We start from the raw sequence: 22354 nt of genomic DNA on the forward strand, positions 1-22354 counted from the left end.
TTAAAATATAAAAATCATTTATCATATCAATAAATTTTTTATTTTGAAAATTAGAATTAATGTAATAAATATTTTCTACCTAATTTTATTTTTCTCATGTTAAAAAATTTATTTTCTAGATGGTCAAAAGACAAATTACTATTAATGTAATAATGTTTTTTAGAATATTAATTAAATTATTTAATGTGTGTAAATATTTTATCGTATAAAAAGAGGCATCGGTGCTTAAAGTGTTTATATTCCATTTTCAGTGAGTTCTTTGCCCTAAGCCATGCCCATGAATATCAACAACATTTTTAACATTAGCTTTCAATTAGGTGTTTTCAACTCTGGACAACACCCTCACCAAAACAATATTACATGCAAATTGTGCAATCATGTTCTTCCTAACTTCCAAGCATTCATAGCCCATATTAAGTCTCATTTTAATCAAGAAAATCCTGCCATGAGAAGGCTAAATTCCCTGAATCATGTAAACTCGCACAGAGAAACGATTTCAAGCCCTTTGCAATCCAGTTTCCCTAGGCCTGTGGTGACACATGAAACAAGAGTTTTTGTTGACAATGGTGTTTTTCATGCACCACCACAACCTAGAATAAACTCATTTCCCTGTGTCAGCCAGCAAGTAGTTGTTGCTTCACAGTCATATCATGGTCTCCCACATGCCATGTTGCCTATGAGGAATAATGTTGCTGAAATGGCATGCTTGCGTGTTCCACCAATCTACCAAAGGGAGATGAAGGTTTCTCCAATTGATGGAACTAAGCCATATATCAACTTGCTGAATAAACCCATCAATGATAACGGGTTTTCTAATAGGGCTATCCTCAATGGCGACACATTAGATCTTGCGTTAAGGCTTTAAAGCTTTAAGGGATTATTTGTTCGAAGTCATATTGAGTTGTAAATGATGTTTGGTGGTTGTGAAAACTACAGTTTCATGTATGATTTAGCTTAAAATAAGGTGGATCTTCAATTGGGAATTAGTATCTTCAATTAGGTGTTTTTTCGTGTTGATCTTCATTCTAGTTCAAAGATATAGACAATGAGAAAAAGTCACATTGAAGAAAAATGTCGGTTTGCATTTTTTTTTTATTTATAAAAATGAAATTGTCATGTGCATTTTGTGTTTTTCTCTTTGTAATTCTTAATTTTCACTTTTATTTAGAGTTTGAATTAAAATAATAATCACAATTGAGGTGTGACAACATAGATATACATAATTCGCAAATACGGGATATTTAGAGGTTTCGAATTTCGATCATGATTAGTCCAAAATTTTTACTTAAAAGTTTTAATGATAAAAAATGACAAAGAATCACGAAGAATAATGAAAATAATCATGTTAGCTAGCGATACAAAGAATAATAAAAATAATGATGTAAAATCGAGATTTTTATTATATATATATTTTTTTATTTTTTCATGTGTAATTTTCGTTTCCTCTTGACAAATCTTAATTTTTTTTTTATACAAGATTCTAAATTTTACTTAGAATTTACCTTCGATAGATCAAGGAAGTTTCACTTTAGAGAATAAAATATAATAATAATTTTAATTAAAATTTAATAATAAAAATTGTGATTAATTTTAAATTTTATCATATGTGTATTTAATTCTATCACAACATTTTAATCTTAAATTTTTTAATCAATATTTATCATTACATTTTATTTTCTAAAATACAATTTTTATTTTAAAGGAGTCGAATCCACCCAGGTAACATCACAATTGAGATGCTTCAACATCACAATTGAGATGCTTCAACATCACAATTGAGATGCAATGTGAATCACATAAACATGCAATATATTAAAATAAAAGGTATTTCCTATTACAGCTAAGTTGTATACTGCAATTTCATAGTTCATGTTATTGCTTGATGATATTGGCAATACAAAGAATAAGGAAAAAAATATAAAGAATAAAAATGAATTGAGTTTTTCATTATTCAATTTTTTATATGATTTGTCTTTTTCTTCATCAAATCATAATTTTTATACTTTTATTCAGGACTTAGAGTCGCATTGAGTTCCAGCAATATGAACAAACATAAACAGTCATAATTTAAACTGCTACTGAGTTGCCTTAAAATCTCTTAACTCACTTACTCACTTGAACTTGTCATGTCTTATAATTAATCTTTTTAATTGGCTTTTAATTCCTATAAAATTAAAAAAAATTTAATTTTAATTTATGTAAAAAAAATTCTTTATTTTTTATCCTTCTAAAATTTGTAAACATTGTTTATCTTTATAAAATGAATAAATTTTGATTTTAATCTCTTCAAAATATTTCTTCTTTGATTTACATCCCTTTAAAATATAATGATGATTTTTAGGTATATAAATAAAATTCATTTTAAGAATCTACAATTTTTTTTAGAAATATCACATACTAATATAATATCACTAATAATTATAAATAACAGTTAAGTGAGTCACTTAACCTTGTAATAAATAAATAAGTAGTTAAAAATTATTACATAATAATATAAGCTAAAAATAATTGTTCTAAATTCTAAATAGATGAAAAATAAAGATTTTTTTTACAAAGATTAAAATCAAAACTTGATTATTTTGTAGAGACTTAAAATATATGTAAGTATTTTTAATTTAATTTTAACAATGTTCATTGATGATACACAATTATTATGATCATTATGATCAAATATTATAAATAATCTATACTAATAATAAAAACAATATCTTTTTAATGTACACTTTTTGTTAACTAATTTACTCTTATAATTTTCAAATCATTTTTTTATTTAATTTTATTATACCATCTAATTAATTACCAAAAACCAGTTTCACCCCATTGTTAACAGCTATTTCATATTTAACTTTAATTACTTTTTGCCATTTATTTATACTCTTTATGCAAAATACATGGCAACACAAAAGTATCTTTTGTATAGTGGTTATTATATATAAAAAAAAAAGATAATACATAATTATTATAAAATAAAGAAGGTCGCAAAAGAAGTGTTACCCTCTCTCCTAAGGAAGGATCTTCAAAGTAATAATAAACTCATTTTATTACGGTTATGGGCATGGAAAGACAAAACTTGGACAAACATAAATTGAATGATATCAAAATTGAAACATAAATGAGGATAATGGAGCACCACCTCTCAAGTATCAAGCATGAACCATCCACGTCTCCACCATCAGCTGGCCATTATCTATGAACAAAAAATGTGCACCAAATATGTATATTTCACTTAACTTATTTATTTAAAAATGTACACCAGAAAACACTAGAGATTATTTTGATTTCTAAAATATTTATACGTACAACAATATTGTTTACAGAGGCCAGTAACTTCTATCAGATACTGCCCCCCAGCACCAACATTTATCATCATACGGCATCTAAGGAATGTGATTATCGAGCCACACCAGAACAAACCATGCAGGTCCACCGGCCGAACATATTAACTACGGGACAGAACCCCTTTTGAACTGCACGTACAGAAAAGATGGATAGTATTAGTTTTACACAATAAGCAGATTCAAGGAAATTCACAGTTCTTGTACAAACATTGCAACTGTGAATGCAAAGAATGTAAACAAACAGAATTGAATATTTCTACATTTGAAGACAAATCATGGATCTGATGGTCTGATCCTATAGAGCAGAGAGATCATCTTTGTTATTAAAGAACAGGAAAAAAAATATAAATGGTTTTTTTAGCAATACTAGCAGCAAATAAAATCTAATTCTCGTAATCTTTGTACAAATCAAAAGGCAGCTTCAAAGATGCCTTACCTTGGTACAGTTCCTCGGCGACGTGGATCATACTCTGTTGCTTGTCGAAGAGCCCTAGCAAAAGCTTTGAAAGTTGCTTCAATAATATGATGGGAGTTTTTTCCAGCAAGCTGTGCTCAGAGGAATGCATATATATTCTGTTAAAAGGTTTTCAAAATTGGAATAAAAAACATCAACTAGGAAAAAGCATAAGACCTAGAAAGTTTAGGTTGAATTATGTAGTAAATGCATGAAAAACATAGAAACAATATCTCAATTTTCTAACCTATGTGGCTATGGGATACAACAAAGAGCCCTGGTACAAAATCTACAACATTCATTCGGTATGTTTCTTTCATAATGATATGCACAAATAAAGTGACAAATTTAATGACTATAACTGATTATGACATAAATTCTAAGTATTAATACCTGTCGAATGTGAAGTGTCATACCAGATGTGTTCACCAATGATTGGAAAAAATGCTCAACCAGCTATAAACAAGAATATCCAGTGAATTCATTACCAAAAAATAAGTGTAAAGGGAAAGATGAAAGGAACAAATAACATGATAAATTATTCAAATAATATATGTGTATATATATACACACACACATATATATAGAGAGAGAGGAAGGATTTACTTACTTCAGGAGTAAATTTACTTAGACTTACTTCACTTAATAACTTAAATTCTATATTACATTTCAACAATTCAACCATTGAATTAAATGTTGTTAATGCATAGAAAGTCTGCAAATTTTTTAAAAAATTGAAAATTATTTGATACTCCGTTTCGTTAATTCAAATTAATGTATAAGTTTTCAAATTTAAATTAATGAAACGGAGTATCAAATAATTTTTAATTTTTTAAAAAATTTGTAGACTTGGTCTATGCATTGAAAATCTTTAATGCAATGGTTGAATTGTTAAAAATTGATGTAAAATTTGAGTTATTGTGTGGAGTAAGTCTAAGCAAACTAACTTTACTCAATAACTCATGTTTTACATTAAATTTCAACAATTCAAATGTTAAATTAAAATTTTTTAATGCATAAATCAAGTTTACAAATTTTAAAAAAATTTGAAAATTATTTGATATTTCGAGTTATTGAATGTAGAGCATAAGTTATTAAATGAAGTAAGTTTACCGAGACTTATTTTTATAACAAATGGATCCCTATATATATATATATATATATATACACACACACATCATAAGCACAATAGTCATAAGGTATATGCACAAAATTCTAAACTTCAATGAAATAAAAAAACAGACATACACTACCTGAGTATCATATGTCCCAACCCTCTGAGTGGGTATGTCCAAATTATAACTTAAATGCGGTCGGCCAGACAAATCCTGAAAAAGTGTGCGAGGAACCCATGATGGAAATAGAGGGAAAATAACGGGTTTTATAGCTTAACTGAAAAATTAACAGAACAACGAGAAAGATCCCTCCTTAAGGGTTTCCCCTCACAACTGAGCTACTGTTTTGTTTACCCAATGCAAAAAATTCAAATGATGATTCCTTCTTCTTCTACACCATATTTAAGCTAAACTTCTGTCCTTCCAACCTATCTAACCAACTAAATTTATGAATTTATCTACTAACTACTGATGTGATACTCTACTGTAAGTCTGTAACTAACTAGTTACTAATTGTGATATCTGGGAATCTGAACACTAAAGGAGGGAAGCTAATGACTAAAGTAATTAAGTATATAACACAAATTAACAGTGAAACAATAAACTTATAAAGGTGATCAGACAAGTCATTAGAACCTCCTAATTCCTGTGTACAACTACTTCCAGAGCTAATGAATGAATGCCCTCAACACAAGCTCATATGTGCAGTACAGCTATGTCTGAATTTACCAAAATTTTTAAGAGTCAATTGAACTTCTTGATGCACATTAATCAATATGATAACATAAAATTATTAAGGTTATACATACAAAAGTCCCAACACTGTTTCAATTTATTTTATTCATTTAATATATTTGTAACTTGTAAGCAAGGACAAATCACATTTTTTCCCACAACACATATATTAAGTTGAACCTTTAACTAATAATTAATTATTATTTCTACAAACAGTGTGCAAATTACCAGTGAAACATGTATTAATGCTTCATCAAGTGGAGCAGAGAAGTTACCAAACCGGTTAATACCCTTCCTATCACCAAGAGCCTGCAGCAGAGCCTGAAGATGAAGTAATAGAAACATTTTAGTTTTAATAAGATGATAGATAAATGCAAATTTATTAAAAGGATAAGAAAGTCTAGGTAATTACAAATTGCCATTGATATAAGCTTAGAGTTGACATTGTAATTGTTAAATTTGTCACCAACTACTTAAATGCCATTGTGTGTAAAGGAAAAGATGAAATATAAAGATATAACTTTGAAGTAATGTCTTCAAAGCAAGATAATGAACTATGAAGCATGCTTGAGTTTCAAGGAACAATTGTAATAGAAAAACCCATAAAGAAAAAAGAGAGGAAAGAATCCTCTCATGTAATGGTTTAGTTGGAAGTACTGTTCCAATAGCGAGGGCGACATCTTCATTTGTGTGATGATCATCAATATGTATGTCACCTGTAGCCTTTACGTGTACATCGAACAGCCCATGTGAAGAAAGTTGCTGAAAAATTACAACCAAGTTTAGTTTCCATAACTACTATCTCCATTGAATAATCTTACATTCTTAACATTCTTTAATGTTTAGTTTTCAAGTTAAAAAGCATAAAACTACTCATTCGTGATCAGATTCTAGCAACTCAAATCTTTCCAGTGGGATACCTTCTTTTATAGACAAGATTAAAGTCCATCCCACATCCACCTAGCCTTTAATCTCTCTCATATTCCAACCTTAACATGCTCACTGTTCTATTATATAAAGAACTTGGATGTGATAATTTTAATTAATCAATTAAACTTTTGTTTTGGGCTCCCACGTGACCACGCAATTTATTTTCTGGAACATACAATAATAGGCACGTATATGACTATATGAACAATGATTGAATCTTATATTAGGTTTTAAGGCAGATGGCAACAATGGGATATAAAATACAAAGCATGAGCAAGAAGAAGACACTAAAATTGAGTTGAAAGTACTGACATCAAGCATATGATCGAGGAAGGGAATTCCAGTACTACTATCAGCAATCCCAGAGCCATCCAAGTTCATTTTGACCGATACATTGGTCTCCTTGGTGACTCTTCTCACCTCTCCGATTCTAGCATCTGAAAATGATCGAAAAAGCATTAAAACTCATTGGAAAATCCAAAATATCAGAACGGAGATTGGAAAGTGAGGCTTGTGGTGACCTGAGTCAATTGGCAAAGCCGTTGCAGCTGAAGAGTTGTTTCCCTCCAAAGCCGCGCAAGTGACGTCTCTGGGAAGATTCATTGGAGTGAGATTGCGTTGATTGAGTGAAAAGCTTGAAGGTCGAAAAGGTAGGGACGTGGTGTTCGGTGTTCTGAGTAAAACCCTAACCCTAGATTTCGTAAGCAGAGATGAAGGACATGGGGGAACTAGAAGAGAGGGTGAGGGAGGTGCAGACAGCTCCATTCAGAGTGCGTAACAACGACAGCGCCACCACGCCGATCTTCTCACAAGGTGTTTTTGGTCCACACAAAACCAACTCAAGCCCAAATAAATTGCAACCTTTGTATGGGTATGCCTGTTTCTATTTGCACCATTTTTTTACAAGGCCCGTTTGGATAGAAGAAAAGAAAGTGAGTGAAGAGAGAAAAAAAAATTAAAATTTGTATTGAAAGAGTAGTTAAAGAAAGGCTAAAAATCTATTTTGCTCCCTTATAATAATTGTTTATTTTAATTTAGTCTCACTTTATTTTTGGTCTCAATTTGGTCCCTCATAAGTTAATTGATTTTAATTTGGGACTTCCGTCCAAATTATTTAAGCGAAGTTAATTGTTGGCCACGTGGATGCCACGTAGATGCATACGTGGATACCATGTGAACGCCAAATTTTGTGAAAACACCTGGAACCAGAACGACCCGTTCTGGATGCACTCTTAGTGTGTTAATTTTGCATCTGAAACGGGCTGTTCTAGATGCAAAATGAACACACCACCAGTACACCAGAATGGTCCGTTCTGAAACCAGAACGGGTCGTTCTGGTTACAGAACGGCCGTTCTGGATTTAGAACGGCCCGTTCCAAGACTGAGAATAAAATATTCTTTATTAATTTTATTAAAAAATATAATAATTTTGAAAAATATTTTTTTTATGGTAAAAATTTTAAAATTATTTATTTTTATAAAATACAATTGTCTTATAAATAGAGTAATAACTTTTTCTTTTTCTCTTTCTGTCTGAAAAAATATTTAAGTGTCACTTTATAACTTTTTGCAACTTATTTAAAATTAGAGGAATAAAATGATAAAAATTAATAGGATAAATATAATAAAATTTTTACATTCATTTAAAACAAAAATATTTTATATGTTAATTTGAATAAATTTAACGAAGTATCATATGATTTTTAATTTTTATAAAATTTTTTATAAATTTGATCTATACATGAAAAACTTTTTAATTTAACAATTAAATTCTTAAAAAATTGATATATAACATTAATTATTAAATAGAATAAATCTATCAAGACTTACTCTTGAAATAAGTAAATTTTTTCTTTATTAAAAATGAAGATAATTTTACCACAAAATAAAAAATAATTAAACAATAAAATAAAATATATAAAAATATTAATATATTTATTATATTAAATATAACAACATAATTAAAATATAATTAATAATATATATTTTATAAAATTATTAATATTTTATATATATAAAAAAAAGAATGAAAAAAATTTTAGTGGGGGCAAGTGCCCCCACTATGATTAACTTAGATCTGTCCCTGCATATGATTGTGGTGAAATGTTAGTCCTGTGTATCCTCTTCTTTTACTTCAGGTTCTACCTCTTCAAGAACAGGTTGTTGTTGTTGGGGTACATCGTTAATAACTTCAAGAAAAAATACTATATCATTTCATCCTTTACTGTATAGTGTCAATTTGGTAGTAAGTGGTTCACTCCAGTTTTAAATGAAATAAAATCTGCTACCATTATCTTTAGTGATACATTGCATTGTCCTTAATAATACACTGTATAGCTTAATTGTTTAGTAATTGAAGTTATCAATTTCCATTGACAATATTACCAAATTTAGTGTTTGAAATGCTTTGTACCTTGGTCTTTTTCCTTCCATGATTCACAACGTGAACTATAATCATTGATCGTTTATGCTTAGCAGTCTGGAACCAGAACGGGCCGTTCTGGTTGCACTTTTAGTGTGTAAATTTTGCACCTGGAACGGGCCGTTCCGGATGCAAAATTAACACACCAAAAGTGTAACCAGTTCTGGTTCCAGGTGTTTTAAAAAAAATTGGCATCCACGTGACATCCACCTATGCATCTACGTGGCATCCACGTGGCCACACAGTTAACTCCGTTTAAATAATTTGGACGAAAGTCCCAAATTGAAACCAATAAATTTATTAGGGACCAAATTGAGACCAATTAATTTATTAAGGACCAAATTGAGACAAAAAATAAAAGTAGGACTAAATTGAAACAAACAATTATTATAAGGGACCAAAATAGGTTTTTAGTCTTAAAGAAAAGAAAAAAAATTTGTTAAAAAATAATCATAAATTTCAAATTTTTAGATTGTTGAAAACAACTTATTTATTTTTAGAAAATTCTATTCATAAATTTAATATAATTTCCCAAAATACACATTTCTTTAATAAAAACAGTTATTTTCAATAAAAACAGCTTAAAAATACAAGAAATCATCTTCCTCAAACATGCACTAAATGTATGATGCAAACAAACTACTATACAAAAAAAAAAACTCTTGAAAACTAATTAAATATGAAGAAGATAACATGTGAAATTATATTAGTAATCTTAAAAAAGGGAATATTTGATTTATCTTCATTGAAAATATATATTTTTATTATGTCTTCAAATAATTTTTAAAAAATGTAACCATAAGTATTTTTTATGAATTAATATTTATATATTTGTTATCATATTTGGTCGTCCCTTTCTGGGATAAATGAATAATATTTTATTTTAATACAAAATAAATAATTTTACATCATGTAAATATCTAAAATACTAGTATTTAAATAGTTTAATATTTAAAATTAATTATGAAATTTTAGAGTTTAGGAATATTCATAAAATACTCATTATAGGTAATGAGAAATGAGTGTTTTTATTTATTTTATTGTATTATTAGTAGATTATGTTTAAATTGATGGGAAGAAAGTGAAAGTGGCGCGTTTGTAAAGCCTTGAAAGCCACTGTGGTTTGTGTTGATGCAATCCCCAAATCCTCCCTCCCATTCCGAGACATGCGTCTACCTTCTCCAATCTGCAATAAAATCCCGGGACCCATTCATCGGAAGATGCATTCACGCTCGAATCATCAAACACGGCCTTTGCCTCGGCGTCTTCTTGGCGAACAACCTACTCAATTTCTACGCCAAAACTGCCTCATTCACCGATGCCCACCGCCTGTTCGATGAAATGCCCCTTAAAACCACCTTTTCATGGAACACTATTCTCTCCGCGTACGCCAAGGGAGGCAACTTATACTCTGCACGCCAACTGTTTGATGAAATTCCCCAACCAGATTCTGTCTCCTGGACCACCATGATGGTGGGGTATAACCACTTGGGTCTTTTCAACAGCACTATTCACACGTTTCTCCACATGGTTTCCTCTGGAATTTCGCCGACCCAGTTCACGTTTACCAATGTTCTTGCTTCCTGTGCCGCAACACAAGCCCTGGATGTTGGAAAGAAGCTTCACTCATTCGTTGTAAAACTGGGGCTATCCGGGGTTGTACCTGTGGCAAATTCACTGCTTAACATGTATGCAAAGTGTGGTGATTCTGTAATGGCAGAGTTTGTTTTTGACCGGATGAGGTTAAAGGATAAATCAACTTGGAATACTGTGATTTCGATGCACATGCAGTTTGGTCGACTTGACCATGCACTTGCACTATTTGATCAAATGACTGATCCGGATATTGTCTCTTGGAATTCCATCATCACAGGGTACTGTCATCAGGGATATGACATCAAGGCCCTGGAAACATTTGCTCTTATGCTCAAGAGTTCATCTTTGAAACCGGATAAGTTCACCTTGGGAAGTGTTCTGTCTGCTTGTGCCAATCTTGAAAGACTGAAACCTGGGAAACAAATTCATGCACATATTATAAGAGCCAATGTTGACATTGCTGGGCCAGTGGGAAATGCCCTTATTTCAATGTATTCGAAATCAGGAGCTATTGAAATTGCTCGAAGGATTGTAGAACTAACTGGGACTTCCAGTCTTAATGTTATAGCATTCACATCACTTTTGGATGGTTATGTCAAAATTGGGGATATAAACCCTGCCAGAGAGATATTTGATTCATTGAAGTTTCGTGATGTAGTTGCCTGGACTGCCATGATTGTTGGTTATTCACAGAATGGCTTACTTAGTGATGCTTTGGCGCTCTTTAGGTCAATGATTAGAGATGGTCCAAAGCCAAACAACTATACCCTGGCAGCGGTATTAAGTATCTTTTCAAGCTTGGCTTCTTTGGATCATGGTAAGCAGCTTCATGCAGTTGCTATAAGATCGGAAGAAATATCATCAGTTTCTGTGGGTAATGCTTTGATTACCATGTATTCTAGATCTGGAAGCATCAAAGATGCTAGGAAAGTATTCAATCGGATATGCTCCTACAGGGATACATCGACTTGGACTTCCATGATTTTGGCTCTAGCTCAACATGGTCTTGGAAATGAGGCCATAGAACTGTTTGAAAAGATGCTGAAAGTTAACTTAAAGCCTGATCACATTACTTATGTTAGTGTGTTGTCTGCTTGCACACACGTGGGATTGGTAGAAGAAGGTAAAAGTTACTTTAATTTGATGAAAAGCGTTCATAACATTGAACCCACCTCTAGTCACTACGCATGCATGATTGACCTATTTGGACGTGCTGGATTGCTTGAAGAAGCATATGATTTTATTAGAAATATGCCTATTGAACCAGATGTTGTAGCTTGGGGTTCACTTTTGTCTTCTTGCAGGGTTCATAAAAATGTGGATTTGGCTAAAGTGGCAGCTGAAAAATTGCTTCTTATTGATCCCAATAATAGTGGGGCTTACTCAGCGCTTGCTAATACACTTTCAGCCTGCGGTAAATGGGAGGATGCTGCCAAGGTTAGGAAGTCAATGAGGGACAGGGCAGTAAAGAAAGAACAAGGATTCAGTTGGGTTCAAATCCAGAACAAAGTCCATATTTTTGGGGTTGAAGATGCTCTTCACCCACAAAGAGATGCAATCTATCGTATGATTTCAAAAATATGGAAGGAGATCAAGAAAATGGGCTTTATTCCTGACACCAATTCCGTGATGCATGACCTAGAGCAAGAAGTGAAAGAACAGATCCTTAGACATCATAGTGAAAAACTCGCCATTGCATTTGCATTAATAAATACTCCAGATCATACTACATTGAGGATCATGAAGAATCTTAGAGTCTGTAATGACTGCCATTCCGCCATAAAATATATCTCTATGCTTGTGGAAAGAGAAATTATAGTAAGGGATGCAACGCGTTTTCATCATTTTAAGGATGGTTCTTGCTCCTGTCAGGATTACTGGTAGAAGAAACAGTTCAATTTCGTGTAGACTACAATTTGACCAGTAATTTACAACCACATTCACCAGAAAGCATAAATTTGCCATCACTTTTAGTTGGCCATAGGCCGAGAATTGTCTCTTAGCCCCTGTTTGTTTCGGGAGATTTACTGTTCACGACAAACGAAAGGTGAAGAAACTTGACGTTTGTTTCCGTTGATTTGCACCGAAAGAAAAGTGAAGAAAAGCGGAAGAACCTGCATGACCATTCTTCGCGAAGTTGTGAAGAAAAGAGATGAAAGCCACGTAAGAAATGAGAAAACTCGATAATACCCCTGCCCAAAAGTTGAAAAGAGATGAAGCTCTGCCATGCTCATGCATGCAGAGACTGTGCCATGCAGCAGAAGAATCTCTATCATGGTTCATGGGCCTTTGTCCTTCGTTTGAATGGCATGGTGACGCGTTTGAAATGAGGCTGAATGGGTCTCACTAGTCACGCGTTTATAAGAGACTTGGAAACTTTGTGTGTGCTGTGTGCTCGTGCGAGGGTGGTTGTTGCTGCAGTGATTCTTGATGGGGCAGCCATTGTAGGTAAGCTTCATTTCTTTATGCATGAGGGAGGGTAGCCGAGGTATGAGAATGAAGAATGGAGGGCAAACCGCGGTGAAAAACTGAACCCCCAGCCAGCATAATCGATTATGCATGGCACATAATCGATTATGCCTCAGCATAATCGATTATGATGGCATATTTTTGCTTCCAGGCGCGTTCCTTCCATATTTTTGTTATTATTATTTATTATTATAAATATTCTGTTATTATTATTTATTATTATAAATATTATTATTATTATTATCATTATTATTAATATTATTATTATTTATTATAATTAGTATCATTATTATTTATTATGATTCTTATTATTTTTCTAATATTTATTATTATTATTATTATCATTATTTATTATTTTTTTTAGTAAATTATACCTATTAATATAATTTTATTGTAATTATTATTATTTATAATAAATAATATTCTACTCATTTTTAATCCAAGGGTAAAAGTGTAAATTACATATTCATCTGTTTAAAATTTTAATTTTTATCTATTACATCAATCAATTTCTACACAAATTTTCACAAACTTTCTATTCACTTTTTACTATCTTTTCCTTAATCCAAACAACTTCACTTTCCACTCTCTTTCTCTTCAAATCTTTCCTTTTCCACTCTCCCAAATCCATTCTTCAATCCAAACATAACCTTAAGGAATGAGCCCAAGAATGCTTACCCCTACGTCCGGTAGAGATGAAATAGCCATGAATTGGCAAGGAGAGCAAATAAATGGCTAAGAAATAAAAAAACACAGATCGTTTGAAAGCAAAGAAATGCAACAGCAAAGAAATAAAAAAAGAATGAGATCTACACCTTATTTCTGTGTAAATTAGTGCGTCAATAAACAATACACACAAAAAAAAATGGTAATCAATTAAAAATCAATGTCATGACTTGACTATATTTTTTTCATGAGAAACCATGAAATCATCCGTTCTCAAAAAATTTAATCGATTAAATAACAATTCAATGGATTAAACTGTATTTTGTCATGACTTGACTTTTGAGAAGTTATAATGTTTTGAAAACAAGCTTAATCGATTATGATTTTTCTATAATCGATTAAACTTTAGAAAAATCGATTAAATTATTATTTTTTAATTTCTTTATTTGTTTTTTTCTTTTTTAATTCTCTTACATATTATTATTATTATTATACATTTTATTTCTCATATATTTCTTTCTATTCTATTAAATATTAATATTATTTTTCTTTGATTTTTTCTAATTTTTCTTAAATCAAATAACTAAATTTTCACTTTATTCCTTACTTATTTCCATTCATTTATTTTTCTTTTCTTTATTTCTCTTTTATTTCTTTTCTCTCTATCAAAAATATTCTACGAGTCAATCAAGCTTGCAGATGAAGTCTCATATTACCGACTTGGACATGTTCAGCAACGTTGGTTTTGAATGAATCACTTCAGATAATTAGTTAACCCTCTCAGTATGCAAAAGTTCTAATGTGTGTGGATAAGCCATTTCCCATAGTGAATTCTACTCTCATAAAGGATTCACGCTCAATAGAAGACCACGGAAATTCAAAGTGATAACCCGTTTTTGTTAATTGATAGCGTGTTTGATTCGGTGTTAACAAGGTGATTTTTCACGTCAAATTAAAAACAAGTAGTTTTAACTTTTATATTTCGGATAGAATTGATGTAAAAATACATTATGAAACGCCAAAACAAACACTTATTGAGGCTGAGTTGCTGACTTAATCTGGAAGTTGAGTTTCGATTTCTTTTTTCTGCTTTGTTAGGGTGAGGGAATGTTGTTCTATAAGGAGCGTAGGAGCATTTTGAGGGACATAAAACATGTATAAACATCTGCTTCATGATTCTATTTGTAACACATACGAAATAAGATAAGATGAAAATGTATAAGAAAAGCAAAAGGATCTGCTGCAGATATTTGTGCAGACTTTACAAAATATCACTTGGTAAAAACAAATTATAGTGATACAAGGAGTCAATCCACTGAAATTTTATAGTTCCCTACGAATCTACGATGCTTTTGCTTTTATAAGCTTTAGTAGATTCATAGGCTTTTAATAAAAGACCCTAGCACGTTGATAAGGTGCTTCTATTGAGAATAAGGTACAAGTGAGACAAGTAACAATACTTAATAAGGTTGCCTATCTCTGGTAGGATTCAAATGTGATTAACTCATTACTGCTGCTAATTAATACTCTATTTGGTAAGAAATCTGTTCGTTAAATCCTCTTTTGAAGCATATGAGATTGGTGATGGAGCCACGGAGGGTAATAGGTATAGAGGAAGGTTAATTGAAGAATAACCAATAAAATCAGGATTCTTAAGTATGTTATAAGGAGTTTAATTTTTAATGATATATATGAAAAACATTTTGTTGAGAGAAATAAAATAAAAACAAATTTAAGCACAATCCTACTCTTAATATTTGTTTTTTCTCTATGGCCTTAGGCCTCGTACTCAGAAATGGATGATCATAGCCTACTAATCTATTATTAATAATATTCCTCACAAGTTACATCTATAGATTAGTCACCTCTTCCTTCTTCTTAACCACGTTGCTATCCAATTGTCAAGAACATGACAAACACTCATTATGTACGAATAGACCTTGCCTCTATGATCATTGTTACGTGGATATATTTAATGGACACATCTTTAAGTTAAATTCTGTTCTGTTATCTGCCAAATGTCAATAAAGTTGTCATACTCTACAATTGCTTTGCCCCCGGAATTTCAACATAATCTTATGAATGATGATATCCATCAAAATCCTTTTTTTTTTCGCTCATCCAGATGATACTGTCAGTTTTACTTCCTTCTGGCACCCCATTATTTTGGGATAGCATAACTTCTCTACTCCTAATTATTAAATGAAGTTAAATTAAATTTACATTAATATAAAATTTAAAATTGAGTTTAAATTAAATTTTCATCTTGTCTTTAAATTACGACTATTCCCTCCATAATGACCCTTTGACTATGCGCTGCTGTTTGCAGAAGTGCTTTTTGGCATGCTTTCTGGTGTCATATTTAACGTTTACTTGTAAAGTGCCACAACAAAGCAAATAATAAAGGAATCCGTCTACGTGTGTGTTTATGACGACATTCATTGCATTTGTATGTATGGCCTACACTTTTCCATGTTTTATTTTCGTAGGATGCCATGTAGTTGTTGTTACTTATTAGTAAAAAAGTGTCAACACCAACTCCCCATCTTTAGCATATGTATTATTAATGAAGAGAGATACCCAACAACACTGCCAATACCTATATTCTCTTGAGAATTAAGATATGTTATTTTTTATTTAAACATGTAATTTCAATGAATAAAAAAAAACTCACTTAAATGAGATTTTGATATCATGAAAAATTGAAAATTAATTTCTAGCATGCTTGGTTTTATATTTTAATATAGATATGATTTTGAGAACTTAAATTTAATTTGATTTTACATTTCGTCATAAATGTGATTTTCAGATGCTATTAGATATAACTTTCATGGCTCAAATGTAATAACACATAATCAAACATGCCAAAAAAAAAGTATGGAACATCATAACCTAATTTATAGTATGAGTTAACAAACTCAAATGATATAGGCATAAGATGTTTCTTGGAGATTCACATCAACTAGAAATAAGATTATAATAATATATATAAGTAGAGAGTAATCTTTATCTTACAAAGAATTTTATAAAGTTGAATTAGATTCTTAATTTACTTTTTAAGATAATATAAGAAGAATTAATCATCTATACACTGTTAGTATAAATTTTTTTTACACTGGCAACTAATTATATCTTTTAATTATACCATGTCACTATAAACACATTTACTTTTAACAGTGAAATGACACAATTAAAATATATAATTAATTACTAGTGTAAAAAAACTTTGTACTGTCATTATATAGATGATTAACTCATATAAGAATATATCAGAGTCTTTATTATAATGATTATTGGTTGTTAGGAGACTTATTAATTCTCGGTGTGAAAACATGCTAAAAATTCTATATCAACTAGTTAAAATAGTATATATAAATAGAAAATAATTTTTATAATATAAGATAATTTTGTAATATAGTTTGACTCTTAGCCCATTTCTTTTAGAGACGGAGTTATCTAGAGCACTATACATCAAATTCCTTAAAACAAGTCACTTTAATAGAGATAGACCTATCCAGGTTTATAGTAAATCTTAATCTTGAAAATTCCTTCAATGGGTCTGTTATTGTTTGGCCAACAAAATTTGAAGCCACGGGATGCATATTTACAATGAAATAATATTTTGTCAGAGCCAACATGTTATCCGTACCATTGAAATATCTATCAAGTTGGCCAGTTTAGGATACGCAGCAGCAAAAGCATGTGGCGCCGCTGGCATGTTGAAGTGTGCATATCAGCAGAACATTAAACATCACACAAAATGATGGACCATTTCTTCCCTCCTCTTTGAAACCGCCCCACTATAATCTCATAGCCTTCTTCTTTGGCGTTATCCCTCAAAATGGAGAATATAAGTGTACTTTTCAAGCGACCTTTAACTAATATATATCTCAAAATTTTCTTTCTATAATTTGGCTAAGCCATAGTACTTATGAATGTTTTATGGATCCTGTTAACCGTACCCGGTCCGATTAACAAATCAGTATATAGATTTTTCTTTATTAAAAATTACATTGAAGTTATATGGGAGAGTACACTGCTATATTTCTAATAATATTTCTTTTCACATTTGATTCATTATTACATTGCCAATGAAGAAGGAACTAAAAATACTAGTTTCTGGTTACATGGTACCTTCATTCCTGGAAAATTTATCGTATGATATGAGATTACCACATATCAATGGTACCATGACTGAACTCTAGGTAGGTAACATGTAATCAAATTTTATTAGCTTTTTCTCGTAGACCGAAAAACTTGACTATACATTACATGATGTTTGGCGGAAACTAAACACACGGTAGTAGTTTGGACTATACAACAATTTCTCTCATTTCTAACCTTACCTGGTTGCCACATTACTCATTACATTAGGCTAGTGAGAAAGGTTAATTGAAGATAAATGGATTAAAACTTCTATCATAGAGAAGCCTGACAGGTTTTACTAATAAAGCATCTCATATCATCTGTAGTATATAATACTCTAGGAGATGGAGCTGAGATTCAGCATTGCAAGGGAAAATTTTGCTTACATTAACGTGACTGTGTTAGCCTGTGCATGATTTACATCTGGCATTTTCAATACTAGGTCAAGTGACCTTACTAGAAAAGTGTGCCAACAAGCTAAATTACATCTAGGGTTGTTTGAGTAACTTCTATTACTCTCTGGCTCTGATTTTTCTCTTCCCTAAATTTAAGTAAACAGGCAACCAGTTAAGTGTAGTTACATTGGTGCCCACTTATGATGAGAAAATTATGAACTTTGGTGGTTCATAGATTCTAAACATCTACTGCATCAACAGGAAGTGAGGTTGCCCTATGAAGTGAGTGTGGAAGCAAAGCTCCTGTGAAGAAATCCTGGGCTGTGACCATTTGCTCAGGACTGTTGGACTGACTAACCTCATCAATATTCTGAACCACTTGATCAGCCAAAGTAGTGCATTTTTCATCATCAACATGAAAATGCTTCCCAGAAAATATAGATCTCAATAGTGGTTTATTGTTTTGTATCTTCAAGTTGGATGTAGCCGAAAGCCTCAGAATTCCATCTTTTCCAATCCCATGCTCTAATTTTTCAGTGTCAGGAGATATGCTAGAAAATTTTGGTTTACCCCCTAGTTGGTGGTCTCTAAGCTCCCTTAACTGCATTTGGTACTTTGCTTTGAGCCATCTTAGTTCTTGCCTAATTTCATTTTCATAGTCCAAGGGAGCACAATTTGTTGCAGGGTTTGAAAGAGGCCTTTTGGTATTGAGATCACTTTGTTCATCCATATTAACAGTTTTTCCATCCTCCTTGATGTTTGATGGGTGTGATGCCTCGTGAGCTTGGTCACAGTGAATGTCTTTTAATTCTTCATGGCATAACTCTGGATCATCTCTCTGTGCCCAGATATCTGTATAATGAATGCCTTTAGATTGCCTTGATGCATCTGGCTCACCTTCTGTAGCACTATTTTCAGATCCTTCAACTTGGTATGTTATCTCTTCAAATCGCCCATGAACTGCAGCACATCCATTTTTAGAACAACGAAGAAATTGAAGGTTCTTGCCACATGGATTATTTGATGATACATAGTCAAACAAGGAACCGTTTGCAGCACAATTGCGGCAGACATTTGCACTTGAACATTCTGAATTTTCCTCTATTATCTGTTCTGCTTTCCACTCTGGAACCAAGGTTGCAATTTCATTGTCTATCATATTTGCTAATTTAGTTACATCTTGGTCAGTTATGTCAAGCTCAGCTACCATTTCATTTGCAACACTCAATGCAGTATCAGTCTCGATGTCAAATGGGAAGTAGATATTTCGAACTCGACCTATTTAGAGAAATGCATTGTTAATTTGGTTTCTTTGCTTATGTAGCAAGTATCAGAAGAATAACAGAATATGGAACGATCAAAGACAAAAACAGTTAAAGAAGAAAATAAGAAAGTGAAATGCTAACCTTCCTTATCTGCTATTCTGATTCTCAAAAAGATGCCATCATCTTCTCTTCTACTACCTTTGATTGTGGTGTCAACTTCAGCCAAATTGTCACCCTCTTCGCATTCAAAGAGACCAATTTCACTCGGCTCAAAATCATCTTGAGGATAATCCAATTCAGATACAGGTCCATAACCACCAAGATTATCAGTGTACCCACTCATTAAGGTATCGTTAATGCTATAAATTCCATTCAAAGGTTGTCTAATTAATGGGGTTACTTGATAGCAATCTCTTTGATACTGAACTACTTTTGAGTCAGACCCATAATCATCAATTTGGAGAAACGGGTCCTCCAAGAGTTCCTTAGCTGAAAGTCTGAGGGACGCAGTTGCTAGGCATTTCTCTACAAATTGTCTAACCTCGGGATTGTTTACTTTGTAAAGAGCTTCTGGCTTCTTACCCTGTAAAATTTGCATGCAAATAAGTGGAGCAAGAAGAAAAACCAAATAGGAAAGTGAATCAAGGTAAAATAGATAAATAAAAAATAAAACAACTACTTTTGGTTCTTACAGAGACAACTTTCTTGTAAATTTGAGCAGGATGGTTGCATTCACTATAAGGATATTCAAAAGTCACCATCTCTAAGATGCACATTCCAAAAGAGTATATGTCGACCAACTCATTGTAATCCTCTTCATACACTTCAGGAGCCATAAACTCAGGTGTGCCTGGAGTAAAACAAAGAAGAAAAATAAGTAAATCCGGAGTCTTAAACTGATAATTGTGCCTATATAGAGAACTGATTATCAAAGAGAAAAGTAACATTTTCATATTCGTAATTTGGAATATAATCACAGGCTTTTCATGCTGCTGTTCTACACACCAACGCAGCGAGCAGCATTAGATTTGCGGAGAATTGCAGCAAGGCCAAGATCACCAATTTTGACCTCCCCTTGGTTGCCATTGATGAAAATATTATCACACTTGAGATCTCTATGAATCACAGGAGGATCATAGCTGTGCAGATAGAGAAGTCCTTCCAAAATCTGCCTGCACCAATGCTTAATAGCTCTGATGTTAACCCTTCTGTGTTTAAGTCTGTACCTGCTCACACAATGAATATAAGCATATATAAGCCAAAAACAAGATGCAGCAGGTAGAGCTCCCTCATTAAAGCATTGAACGGAATATATACATACACACACATATACTAATAAAATAAAAAAGGAGAGTGCTTACTGTCTTAGAGTTCCAGAGGTAAACATCTCGGTGACAAAGTTAATGTGCCTGTTGGCCGTATCAACCCATGAAGTATAGAACTTCATGATGTTCTTGTGTTTCAATGTCTTGAGCAGATGAATTTCACTGTATAACCTCTCAAGATCTTCAGGATTCTGCAAAAAGTCATAAAGCTTTACTTGATTCCATGCTACTTCTATCCCTTCATACTCATCAAATGCTCTATAGCTGCAACAAAAAAATATGGTCTCATATTATAAAAAAAAACCTTATTTTGTTGAAACCCCATAACTGTTCCAATTAAACAACAAAAAGGAGAACATCTCTGAGCAGTTTAGGATTTTGCTTGGAAAATTCTGAGGTGGGTGTGCTGAAAACCAAGATATTAAGGACATGATGCATACACAGTCTTGGAAGCTCCCTTGCCAAGAATTTCATTGTACTGCAAAACATGAAATTCAAATCCCGGAATCAAAACAAAGAACTTGGAATATAAAAAAAGTAAGAAAAGTTGATGAGTAAAATAGAAGGTATATACTCTTCCATATCTTCCCGTGGGATCAACTTCCACAAACTCACAGCACTCTGCCTCGGCACATGCAGCACCATTCATGCTTTGTTTCTAATTATCTGTGCTCTCGTTTGCTTTTATTTATAAGGGCTTTTAATTGCTCCTGTGTGAGCGAGAGAGATAAAGAACACGAGAAAAGAGAGAAGCAAAAGTGAGTACTAGTTTTTTCATTGCATTTACAAGGAATATAGGAAAGTGTGATAAGTAATTATTTGGTTTTGTGTGGAGGTAGAGAGAAGAGAGAGATGGTGGGAAGGTCGATCAAAAGGACAAAGTTATTGCCAAGTGCCAACTAACCTATACAACAAGGCAAATGTTTCACAAGGTTGGAGAGTGATACCTCTAATCTACTACCACGCTTCTCTGACAAACAACTCTCTCTCTCTTCTATCCTCCTCTTTTTACATCTCATCACGAGCTGTAAAACCATTATCACTCTCTAAATGCAACAGCTTGCACTGCATGGACCAACCATTGTTTTAGGCTTTCTTATTAAACAAACATTTTATGTGGTGCTCTAAGCACGGGAGGGGAATTTGGGTCCTCTGCATTTATGGGAAGGTTAGACTTTTCATCATTCAAATTTATAAATACCTTTTAGTTAGGAATGTGGGTTGTTTGTTATGGTTACTATTTTAGTGAATTTCGTTTACTTGTTTTGATTTGTCCATGTCCTCGGTGTTACTTCTCTTAGGTTGCTTTCTATTTTTAGTTTTCCACAGTTGGAGGACAGGTAGGATGTAAAATTCTAAGGTTAGGCCTTATAAAGAGAGGTCCAAACTTTTAAATTGCAGATAAATATATCTGATGTCACCACAATCAGTTTTATTGTAGTTCGAAAGCTTCTAAAAATCCTCACGTTTATACCCCTTTTTCAATATTATAATTAAG

At 32.3% G+C, this 22354-nt stretch overlaps 3 protein-coding genes across 8 annotated transcripts; 1 reads left to right on the plus strand and 2 right to left on the minus strand.

Moving 5' to 3' along the window:
• Positions 1-3015: 3015 nt before the first annotated feature.
• Positions 3016-7441, minus strand: LOC109817539 (imidazoleglycerol-phosphate dehydratase, chloroplastic). Of its 4 annotated transcripts, XR_002241355.3 has the most exons (9): positions 7094-7436; positions 6885-7009; positions 6300-6404; positions 5871-5963; positions 5046-5120; positions 4186-4248; positions 3775-3884; positions 3301-3467; positions 3016-3187 (listed from the first exon to the last, which is right to left on the minus strand). XR_002241355.3 is itself a non-coding variant. In XM_020382819.2 (8 exons), exons 1-8 carry the CDS (start codon positions 7335-7337, stop codon positions 3440-3442), a joined length of 843 nt encoding a protein of 280 aa, XP_020238408.1. In that variant the 5' UTR covers positions 7338-7436; the 3' UTR covers positions 3204-3439. The 4 variants fall into 4 exon arrangements, 3 of the variants coding, with proteins under 3 accessions (XP_020238408.1, XP_082916267.1, XP_082916268.1); XM_020382819.2 differs by lacking the exon at positions 3016-3187 and having other exon boundaries at positions 3204-3467; XM_083060141.1 differs by lacking the exons at positions 3016-3187; positions 6300-6404 and having other exon boundaries at positions 3204-3467; positions 7094-7441.
• A 2570-nt stretch (positions 7442-10011) lies between these two features.
• On the plus strand, positions 10012-13275 carry LOC109792720 (pentatricopeptide (PPR) repeat-containing protein). The gene has a single exon (XM_020352153.3). The coding sequence runs from the start codon at positions 10126-10128 to the stop codon at positions 12472-12474; it is 2349 nt and encodes a 782-aa protein (XP_020207742.1). The 5' UTR covers positions 10012-10125; the 3' UTR covers positions 12475-13275.
• A 4959-nt stretch (positions 13276-18234) lies between these two features.
• On the minus strand, positions 18235-21960 carry LOC109814920 (putative serine/threonine-protein kinase WNK9). Of its 3 annotated transcripts, none has more exons than XM_020379466.3 (8): positions 21804-21960; positions 21431-21566; positions 21297-21334; positions 20893-21120; positions 20537-20757; positions 20224-20381; positions 19673-20114; positions 18235-19544 (listed from the first exon to the last, which is right to left on the minus strand). In XM_020379466.3, exons 2-8 carry the CDS (start codon positions 21503-21505, stop codon positions 18505-18507), a joined length of 2202 nt encoding a protein of 733 aa, XP_020235055.1. In that variant the 5' UTR covers positions 21506-21566; positions 21804-21960; the 3' UTR covers positions 18235-18504. The 3 variants fall into 3 exon arrangements, with proteins under 3 accessions (XP_020235055.1, XP_029126478.1, XP_020235063.1); XM_029270645.2 differs by lacking the exon at positions 21804-21960 and adding an exon at positions 21761-21778; XM_020379474.3 differs by lacking the exon at positions 21804-21960 and having other exon boundaries at positions 20893-21047; positions 21161-21334; positions 21431-21744.
• Positions 21961-22354: the final 394 nt, after the last annotated feature.

Source organism: Cajanus cajan, chromosome 7, assembly GCF_000230855.2.
Source record: "Cajanus cajan strain Asha chromosome 7, NIPB_CcT2T_4, whole genome shotgun sequence".
NCBI classification, from domain to species: Eukaryota; Viridiplantae; Streptophyta; class Magnoliopsida; order Fabales; family Fabaceae; genus Cajanus; species Cajanus cajan.